At 39.0% G+C, this 10,753-nt stretch overlaps 1 protein-coding gene across 1 annotated transcript; it reads left to right on the top strand.

The window, feature by feature from the left end:
• Positions 1 to 1,129: 1,129 nt before the first annotated feature.
• On the top strand, positions 1,130 to 10,716 carry luc7l (LUC7-like (S. cerevisiae)). Its single transcript, XM_074664132.1, has 10 exons — positions 1,130 to 1,342; positions 4,629 to 4,723; positions 4,828 to 4,926; positions 6,428 to 6,538; positions 6,690 to 6,833; positions 6,913 to 7,089; positions 7,198 to 7,286; positions 7,384 to 7,413; positions 7,509 to 7,670; positions 9,728 to 10,716. The coding sequence occupies exons 1-10, from the start codon at positions 1,282 to 1,284 to the stop codon at positions 9,846 to 9,848; spliced, it is 1,089 nt and encodes a 362-aa protein (XP_074520233.1). The 5' UTR covers positions 1,130 to 1,281; the 3' UTR covers positions 9,849 to 10,716.
• The last annotated feature ends 37 nt before the right edge of the window (positions 10,717 to 10,753 follow it).

Here is a 10,753-nt window from a genome sequence, read left to right as displayed (position 1 = left end):
ACACTCTTTCAGAAATTAAAACAACAACAAATACAACAAAAAGAGAATTAAAATAAATAAATAAATAATAATGATAATTACAAATTTAAAACTCAAAATATTTCTCTATTGCAAATTGCACATTTTTTTATAACATTTATTCAGTGCACTATTTTTTTTAACTTAAATTGTGTATACATTTTTATTCTACTCTGTACAAACGTTTTTATTTAATATTGTAATAATTATTATTTTTCTCTACTACTTCAGCTCTATTTTTCTACTTTTTTAATACTTAGTGTTTCTCTGTGTTTTCCTATTCCCAACATTTATACTGAGAGAGTGCAGTTTAAACCGGAGTCGAAATTCCTTGTATTCTGTGGCTCATTATTTTCTTTTCCTTTTTTCAAAATATTTTAGATATTTTATTATTTCATTGAATAATTTTCTGTCGTTTTTTTTTTTTTTTTCTTATATTTTGAAAAACTTGATGCAGATATGGCCTTTTGGGAGGGGGGGGGGGGTATTTACGTATGTATTTACAATTATGTATGTTTGTAAATAAGCATACCTTTATTCTTCATAATGTTATGATTTTCCAATGCGAAAATGCACACATTTATTGTAACGAATGGTAAATTTCTGGTAACTTTGTGCCAAAAATTCAATAAAAAGGATGTTGAAAAAGAAAATTCCTTGTATTATTGAAAATACTTGGCAAATAAATGTGATTCTGATTCTGATTCTGAAAAGGATACAATGACTAAAAACAGAGCTAACAAATTAAAATAGCAACTGAATATTAAATAATTCTTTACAGTCTTTGAATCAAAATGAAATTCCTCGTCCTTAGTCTTTTTTCCATCATCCAAAGATCTAATTTGGCATGAAGTGATATCTATATTTATTTATTTATCATTATTGTTAGATATGTTTATTATTTAAAGTCATTAAAATGTATATAATACTATTTAAAAATATGATAAATTCCGAAATAAACCAATAAATTAAAGTAAAATCCCTAGTTTTCGTTGAGTGAGTTTAAGTTACTGTGATTGGCTGACGCGTCTGCTGTCTCACGCCACAATTGGTCAGATTTAGACAAAGGCCCGCCCTCTAGTAGTTTGAAACCAACGGGCCGTGACGTAATTTCCCTAAAATAAAACGGAAACTGTGTAGTCCACGAAACAGAAAAAGGCATCGAGAGGTGATGCTTGGACGAATTGAAAATCTATTTACCTACCAACAGCTATAAGGAACGGCTTGATTTTATACAGCGCTGTCGACCGACGACCTCCAAAAATGTCCGCTCAAGCTCAAATGAGAGCTTTGCTCGACCAGTTGATGGGAACGGCGAGGGATGGTGAGTAACTGTAGCAGGCTAGCTGTGCTAAACTAGTTAGCCAAGATGGAGCCACTGCTGAGGCTGGCTGTGTTGGTGTGTGATGGACAGAGCTGCATGAATGGATTTGCTGCAGAGGGCTGTTTAAAGTACTGTAACGTTAGTTACAAACAGCGTAGATGGATATACGCTTGATTTTAATGTTTGTATCCATTTAGGGTCAATTCAATTTGGGAACGTGTCACATTTAAGTTTTGTTTCTACCACTTTCGGCGTATTTATCCAGCTAGTTGCTAAGTTAGCTAATGCTATTTTTATTGAGAAGTTGTGGACGGCCTGAAAATTACCCAGCGCTGTGTAAAGCCCAGCTATTTCTTAAATCCGACCTTCAACATAATTTTATCCCATTCTGTTGATTAAATAACAATCATTGCGATATATTTATGAAGCAGAAGTAGCCCAAGTAGGCTCGACGTCAAAGTAGGCCAGCTGGTGATTTTTATTAGCCTACGGAAACTTTACTTAATGATTTTCTGTTTCACTTAACAGATTCATCACGAAATACTAATGTCAGATATAGCAAATGTGTATTTTTTAATGGATTTATTGATTGTATTCCATATATGTTTTGCTCTTTATACCGCCCCTATTTACACCCTTTGTATTCTATTTTGTATAAATATTTTTTCGTTTTACTTTAATTTATTTATTACTATAATATTATTTTTTCTTCATTTTTATACCTATTTCCATGTTATTGTCATTTTTTGATTATTATTATTACTGCTAACGTTGTTATTATTTATGATAATAATTTTTTTTTTCTCAGTTTATTTTGTTAGCTCGTCACTAATTTATTTATTTATTTTTTCACTTTTTTTTCCTAATTAATTCTAACTAATTTATTTATTTTTGACTATTGTTTTGATTTCACTCCTGTATGCCTATGTACATGCGTATGCCTCTGGTGCCAATAATTAAATCAAAAGAGTACAAAGAGAGATAAAGAGATTATAAGTCATGAAGTGCTGCACTTCATCAGATGGAAGATCAGAAATTAGATAACCCAGATTAAAGTATCTTCAACATTTACCAGGTTCAGCATGCAAATGTATAGTGTAACTGTTTCTAAGAATCTTGTTTTGAGAAACAGTCAAATGCCCTTTGGATACAGACATTATAAAAAGTAATAAGCGAGCAGTAAGTAACGAGTTTGATAGTCTCTGGCAGTAACAGGCAGCTTTTTGCTGCACTGCCTCAATTGAAGTAAGAGGTTTATCTTGATACATGATAAAACATCGGCCCCATTGATCATCCTCAACCAGTTTTCTGCTGCTCGAGTGTTGTTTGTGGTGTGCGTTTGTGGATGAATGTGTGATGAGATTGATATCAAATTCTTCCCATACATGTGTTGCATACAAACTGAACAATTGTGGCCCCTTTATTTTATTCATTAAGGTTCAGTGTATCTTTGCCAGCCTACAACAATCTGCAAAGGAGTTGCAGAAAAGCCTCATGTTCATCGAGCCGTGAGTCACACATAATTTTTAAAGCTGTTATGATGAATATCCAAACAATTTGTTTGCCTTCCGGAAGTTAATGTAGCCTTTTTTTAACAAAACAACAACGCACAAATGGGTACTTCTTCAGTGGCACTAGCATTACAATTTGGAGTAGTTTTGAAGACGTCTGGTCGCGCTGAATCCATCGAGCAGTTTTCCATTAGACGTCTGTTGTCAGAAGGCATTTTTCATGGTCATCGAAGAAGAAAACAAACTCTTTGAACACATCATTTTCAATCTGACTTGTGTATGACTCCCAACTTCTTACTACAGGTATGGGCAAGAAAACTGTTCCCATTTATACTTTTCTGCAGCGGGTTTAAAATTCTGCAGCTGAGGTCTTGAAGATGCAGAAGGGTACAGTATGTGGTGCAGATCGCAGTGTGTATAAACCACTTTTTTTTCCTTGGATTTCTTTTTTCATTTTTGGTTTGAATTTCTTGTCAATGTTTCATGTATTTTGTAAAAAGGCTTGGCTGGAAAAATGTGCCTGAAATGTTTACGTTTCTCATCACACTCTTAACTGTAGAAGCTTGTTGATTGCCCAAAGTTACTAAAGTGAAAGCAAAGCAGCTTATAGTTTTTTTTAGTATGGTTCACCATTCAGTCTAAACCAGGGGTCTGCAACCTTAACTTTCATAGGAGCCATTTTCTCTCAGCTCACCTGGATTAAAGTTATTCAGGAGCCACAAAATCTACTTTATCTCAATAATGAAGACTTTAAAGTGTTTACAATTCTAAACATGGTTAAAAACTAGTGAGAAGAAATCTAAACAAGACATTTTTTTGATAAATTACACATGTAATGTCTTAATTTTTTTTCCGAACTTTCAAAAATAGCAAAAATGTGCAAAATTTGTAAAAAAAAATAAAAATAAAAAAATAAAATAAAAAACTTGAAAATTCAAAAGTTTTATAGAAATTTCAAAAATTGGATATGTAACAAATTTGCAAAAATTAAAATAAATTGAGATTTAAAAAAATAAATAATAAAAACGTTGAATTTAAACAATTGGCAGGAATAAAAAAAAAGAAATTAAAAAATTGCCAATTTTTTTAAACGCTTAAAAATTTGGCAAAATTAAAAAAAAATAATTTCAAACAATTTGCAAAAATTGCATCATATTTGAATAATTTGCAAAAAAAAAGGATATTTTATAAATTTATTAAAATCTGTATTTTCTTCCATGTGGTGCATTATTCAGTGTCAGTGTCTTTAATCATCAATACCCTCTGAGAAAAGAAAAATAAAGGAGCCACTGCAGAGGAGTCAAAGGGCCACATGAGGCTCCAGAGCTGCAGGTTGCAGACCCTTGGTCTAAACTCACAGTACGTGTTAAGAGTGGACATTCAGCCTCATTCTAAGTTAATCTGAGATGAGGCTCTAAAATGTGATTGGGGCTTGGGAAAGGTAAGCACCAAGCACAACAGGAAATACATGATAATGCACATGTAGCTTGTGCTGATTATATCTTGACTCCTAACAAGATGATAAAGCTCTAACAGAGACTGAGGGTGATTGTTACTGCTTCATAAAGTGATAAAATGAAGAAGTAAACTTTGACAGACAGAAGTCTGACCATCAGCTCATATAGCTGGGCACAAGTTGCTTAATGCAGTTGAAATGATAGGTTTCACATTTTGTGTAGCTAATAAAGAGTTGTGTTTGAAGCCTCTGGATACTTCGACCCTGTTAACAAATACGTAAGGTCTTTCTCACTGGCAGCTGTTTTGGACTGTTTCAGGTGATGAGACGCGACAGAGGGTCAAGTTCACCGACGAGCGGGTCTGCAAAAGTCACCTCCTGAACTGCTGCCCCCATGACATCCTGTCTGGAACTGTGAGTTTGGTTTTATTTCACGTTTCAAAGAAGAATCCTTACCCCGTATACTCTTCATGTTTGAGTTTTTTCATTTTAACTGAAGTCTCTTATTTCTTTACCAGCGTATGGACCTTGGAGAGTGCACGAAGATCCATGACTTGGCGCTTCGGGCAGATTATGAAATTGCATCCAAGGAGAGGGATCTGTTCTTTGAGCTTGATGTAAGTGAAGTGTGCTTTTGATTACACCGGTGTGACTACCATTGTACTCTGGTGAGCACATGTTGCTCTAGATATTCTACTTGTTCGTTATAATGAACAACGGTTGTGTGTTGTTACAACTCAGCTCTTAGACTGTAGCATAAACAGGAGGCAAGATGAGGTAGCTTCTGCTTAACCCAGAATTTATTACAAAAGGAAGAAGGAATACACCAAACAGTATTGATATTCAACTTAAAAGGAGTAAACAGCCGCGTAACGATGCAGCCAGTCCTCAACTAATCCAAAAGGTGCGTTTAGGCCACATTTATAGGACTCCAAAAAAAACGGTCAATTCTGATGACATTTTGTTGCATTTTGTCTGAAAACGGAAACTTTATAAAAACGCTCTCCAGAGTGGAGAGTTTACAAAACGCTCCTCCATCCAGCCTCGTAAAAACACAGAGCAGAGTGTTTCAGGGTGAAACGCTGACGTCACCACATGCACAATCGCAGTTTCAGTTGTGCAGCCACAACTTCCAGTTAAGCCACTCGGGTCCAGTTGGTGGCGCTAATGCACCTCAAGGTTGGATCGCCAACCGTCTCACACGATAAAACGGCAGAAAAAGAAAGAACAACCACAACAATGATGGCTTATTTCTGAGAAGCATATATGCACACATATATCCACATCGCCAACTACTGGCCTGGTATGGACACTACATCCTCTTGGAGTCGTATGAAAGCGAGTGGCTTTTGGAAACGCAAAGGGAGAATCTTTGCAGGAGTCTCTGTGTAAACGTGGCCTTAGATGGAGACTACACCTGGCCCAGGTGTGTCCCATCAATTCTGGATGACCCCGTGTACAAGGGGTGGGAGAGAAAATCAAAAATCAATTCTCATTTTCCAAATCCAGATTGTTCATTTCAGTCTTTTTTTATAAACTGGATTGGAAAAGTTCTCACTTTTCTCCAGCAGAGGGCGAAATGTTTCTCTCCGAACCCACATGATGTGCATTTTATGGGTGAATATGTCTTCTGTTATAGTCTGTAGACATCATCATTTAACTTTTTCACATGGTCTGGTTTTAGGAATGAAAACTAAAAATCTTAAGTATCAAAGAATTGCAATTAAAATCGAATCGGCACACCAAATATTGTAAAAGAATTGAATTGCGAGCACAGCATATTGTCCCAGCCCTACCATGTACGTCTGGCCCTGTAAGCAAAAAAAAAAACAGCAAACAGCAACACCTAGTGGTCTGGAGGGGTCGTCACAGTGTCAAAGACAAAGAATAAACGTTGATGAGAGAAACGCTAACTTTGTCACACACAGCTGATCACTCTGAAGTCAGGAGCACCGACAATCAGCTGATGTTTTCAAACACTGACTCAGTTTATTTTGAGGATATCGACCGTTTTTATGCTGATGGAGAACACAACATGTTGATTTCTCCAAACAGATGCAAATCCTTCAAGTAAATATTTGAGACTTCTGTCAACAAACGGTCTCTTCTCTCCTTCAGGCGGTGGATCACCTGGAGTCGTTCATTGCCGACTGTGACCGCAGGACAGAGCTGGCAAAGAAGCGTTTGGCCGAGACCCAAGAAGAGATCAGCGCCGAGGTGGCAGCAAAGGTGAGTGACGCAACACGCTTAGACAAAGACGTTATGATGCTCTGTAATCACATTCACACTCCGTTTATCAACGTGGTTTTTAGATTTTTAATGCTGCTTTCAGCTGGCGTTACACACACAGACGGATCATTCATTCTTTATGTGTTTGCAGGCGGAGAAAGTTCACGAGCTGAACGAGGAAATCGGAAAACTCCTGGCAAAAGCCGAGCAGCTCGGAGCGGAGGGCAATGTGGACGAGGCCCAGAAAGTCCTGCAGGAAGTGGAGAAAGTTCGCACGAGGAAGAAGGACGCAGAGGTAAGGAAGGAGGACGTCTCTTAAAGGAGCCACGCTTCCTTTGATCCAAACACTCATGTCCTGATCGTTCCACCTCCAGGAAGAGTACAGAAACTCCATGCCGGCCTCCAGCTTTCAGCAGCAGAAGCTCCGGGTGTGTGAGGTGTGCTCTGCTTACCTGGGTCTCCACGATAACGACCGTCGACTCGCCGACCACTTCGGTGGAAAGCTTCACCTGGGATTCATCCAGATCAGGGAGAAACTGGACCAACTCAAGGTGGGTGCATGGAGCCGTTCGGTCGATCAAAAACAGCTGGAAACAAAATCTTTGAACAGGTACAGAAAGGTGATGTGGCTTCTGACGGTCTGCTTTGATTTCGATCAGAAAACTATGGTCGACAAGCAGGAGAAGAGGAACCAGGAGCGCCTAAAGAGACGGGAAGAGCGGGAGAAAGAAGAAAGAATGAGGAAGAGGTGAGTTTAAATCTTACGTTTCCTGCTGACACTTATTTCCTTTAAGTGTGTTTTTTTTTTTATCAGACTTTTTATTTTCTGTCTTTTCACTCCTCAGGACCAGATCACGCAGCAGAGAGCATAGAAGGTGAGAAATCTGCTCCATCACCTCCATCAGCTCGCTGCAGACGCCGCTCACTGCTTCCAAATATAACCCGAGTGTTGTTTCTGTGTTTTCACCAGGTCCCGTTCTCGTGACCGCAGAAGGAGGCGCTCTCGCTCCTCATCGCGGGACAGGCGCCGCTCGCGCTCACGCTCCAGGGAGAGGAGGAGGCGGCACCGCAGCCGCTCTCGCTCCCGCAGCCGAGGACACCGTCACAGCCACGAGCGGAGCTCCAAACACAAGTAAACACACACACACACACAGAATCCAGCATTCGATAAACAACTCCAACATTTCGACACATAGTTCAAATCTGTAGCTGCAGCAGCGTTTCAGACATTTCAGCCCGGGTACGGGTGAATCTAGGAAAACAAGTCAGCCAGATTTAAGATTAGGAAGAAAACAAATCACTCACACAAACCGCCGCACCACACTCAAACTGTCAACCGCACATTTTAAGACACATCGAATAAATCTGGGAAGAGGTTTAATCTGCAGTAATCTGGAGCCAGTGCTTCAAAGAATGTAATTCAGGTCAAAATGATCCAGATTTGGTAATCCAGTTTCTTGCTATCCAGGATGAGTTTTATACCGGTTTTTCAAAGCAACACTGGATTGGATCACCCTGATCCGGATACGATAACCAAATCCTTAAAAATTTCTTTTATGACCCATTACCTGGGCCACAACAAATGAATAACAAATATACATAAAAAAAATACAAAGTGGATATTTTAAAAATGTCTGAGACGTTGAAAAAGAGGCTGAATGTCCAATAGTTAGCCAAAAAAAATGTTTAGGGTTTTTCTCCATCTGTGAAGGACAGTCCAACTTTTTTGAGCTTTGCTTTGAGAAAGTCGTGCTTCAGTGCTTCAGCTTGATTTGTTCCTCTGCCAGGAGTATCTGAGCTTCTGCTCTTTCAGTTTCTCTTTGTTTTTACTTTGCTGTACTGAAAGCTTCATTAGTAGCCTCATTTAACTTTATCTACTTTATCACTGTAACGGTTAAACAAGTCAAGAGCAACATACAAATAAAAGTATGGACACTAAATTCTACAAATGCTGTTTGATATGACCAGTTTTGAAGTTTTACTACACTCATGCCCCCTGTTGGGATCAGGATAATCCTCAAAGTGATTCAAAGTCTACTGAAAAGTTCTGAACAACACAAACTGAAGGTTTGATCCAGATTAAAACCAGGATTGGATTATGTGATCTAATCCCATTTTAAAATCCTTCTTACCCTTTTGAATGAACCATTTTCTACTGATCCAAAGACCAAAATCTGATCAGACTTTTTAACTGGTCAAAGAATACCAATAATAGAATAAATGGAATAGAATAGAGTGAAACTTTATTGTCATTTTAACAAGTACAACGAAATTGAAGTCACAGCAGCAATCAAGAAAACCAAAGTGAGTAAGAAAGTGTATAGAAAGTGTAAAAAGCTCCATAAGAAAACAGATGCTGACAGCTTGTCCATCATTGTCCAGTCAGCCAGCCTCCACCTCCACAGGGTCCAGGACTGAGCTTCTTCAGCAGTCTGTTCAGTCTCTGTCTCCTGGATCCTGTCTGCTCACAGCAGGTGAAGTTCTTCACATGTGGCCTTGGTGTCTGCTGTTAGCTCTGTTAGCCATGTCTGTGAATAGCACGATGCTACTCTGCCCTCTGGTGTTCCCTCTGTTGCTGGGTTAGCACAGCTAGCTCGTCCATCTTATTGGAGATAGATCTTACGTTCCCAATAACGATGGATGGAAGGACAGGTCCATGTCGTCACTTCTTAGTCGTTGTCATCACCTCCTTCTCCTCACCTTGTGGGAAACATCCGGCCTAGCACCAGTTAGCATAGACATGCTACAGGCTGCTAACAGCTGATTTCACATGTAAATGCAGCCATGGTTACATGTAGGATCTCCAGAACTAATTGTTAAGATTAATTTATTTGTTTCTATGTGTTTTTTAATTAATTGTATTTGTTTTATGGATGTTCTTATTTGTTTTTTTCTGTGCAGCACTGTGGTAAACTAAATGTTTTTTTAAATGTGCTTTATAAATAAAGTGGATTGGATTAGATCCAATCTGAAAACCAAAGTCTGATCAGATTACCTTTGAACAAATGGCCCTAAACTGTGGATCAGGATCAGGGTGATCCAGTCCAATGTTGCTTTGAAAAACTGGCTTAAAACTGGCACAGATTTCCTGATCCTGGAGAAAAACTGGGCCCTGCAGATTGAGATGGTCTTGTCTGCTTTCGTCAGTTTCTGTTTTTATTTTAACACTTTGACTCGTTTGTCCCTCAGGTCGTCCAGGGACCGAGAGCGCTCCTCCAGAGACAGGTCACGGGAGCGAGACAGGCGGGACGGGATGAACGGCAGGTCAGACTCCCGCCGGGCAGACGACAGGGACACGGGGGACCTCTGAAGACCAAACTCCCATAAGTCACTGCACACACCCTCCTCCTCCTGTCTCCCTTCCTCTCAGCTGTCTGTCCATTTTTAATAACCTGATGTCACTCAGTCCTCGCCGCCACTCCTCTGCTCTCCCGTCGGCCACTTTCTAACGTCCAGTTTCTCAGATTCACGTCGATGCAGGGGGGGCGGTCAGTTCTGGATTAGTAAAGGATTGTTATTCCCACATCTGTAATCTGTAATAACACGATCCCAGCGTGAGAAAACAAAGCAGGTTTCTGCTGGACTGACGCGTTAACCATCCACTTTCTTTGGTCAGAATCTGTAAATATAATTTGGGATTATTGATAGTCTGAGCAGTCTCCTCCCTCTGATTATTATTTTATAAACACCAGCTCCAGAGTCTTGAATGTCTGTCCAGGTCCGTCTAGTTTAACGAGGCCCAGCTAAAGTTTAGGAAGGAAAGGTTTAAAGTCGTGATCATCTGTTTCTCTGATCGTTTGATTCTTTGCAGCTGTATCTCACACTCTCGGATTAAGAGTTGTTTTAATTCCCTCCCTTCATAATGTGTTTTTTTTAGATTCCTTTTATGAAATAAAAACAAAACGAATGGTAACTTCAAAGTCAGTGTCAGCATGTGACGAAGAAGCAGGTCCAAAGTGAAGCGTTGAATAACTCAGAGGTATAACTGTACATATGTTTTCCTTTTATTAGTCAAGTTCATCAATGAAAACGACGCCCCCTGGTGTGTACAATTCATGGCTGAATCAGACTTTAATAGAAGCATTGCTTTACCTCATGTGTGGAGTCATTTCTCTTTCTGTTTGGATAAAATCTCTTTCTTTAACGTCTCCATTAAAGTATCCACCATTTGAATTTCACACGTCTGCTTGTTTTTCTCACTCAGGGTTGATCAAT

The sequence above is a fragment of the Halichoeres trimaculatus genome, unplaced genomic scaffold (assembly GCF_033239565.1).
Source record: "Halichoeres trimaculatus isolate MK-OKI-2021-1 unplaced genomic scaffold, fHalTri1.1 fHalTri1_scaffold_23, whole genome shotgun sequence".
In the NCBI taxonomy this organism is placed as follows: domain Eukaryota; kingdom Metazoa; phylum Chordata; class Actinopteri; order Labriformes; family Labridae; genus Halichoeres; species Halichoeres trimaculatus.
This window is presented reverse-complemented; position numbering and strand designations above follow the sequence as displayed.

Bases quoted from the DNA above. Each gene is read 5' to 3' on its own strand.
- luc7l (XM_074664132.1), top strand. From the start codon at position 1,282: ATGTCCGCTCAAGCTCAAATGAGAGCTTTGCTCGACCAGTTGATGGGA. The intron at 7,287-7,383 runs GTGAGTTTAAAT...TTCACTCCTCAG, and splicing joins GAAGAAAGAATGAGGAAGAG to GACCAGATCACGCAGCAGAG. The intron at 7,414-7,508 runs GTGAGAAATCTG...TGTTTTCACCAG, and splicing joins CGCAGCAGAGAGCATAGAAG to GTCCCGTTCTCGTGACCGCA.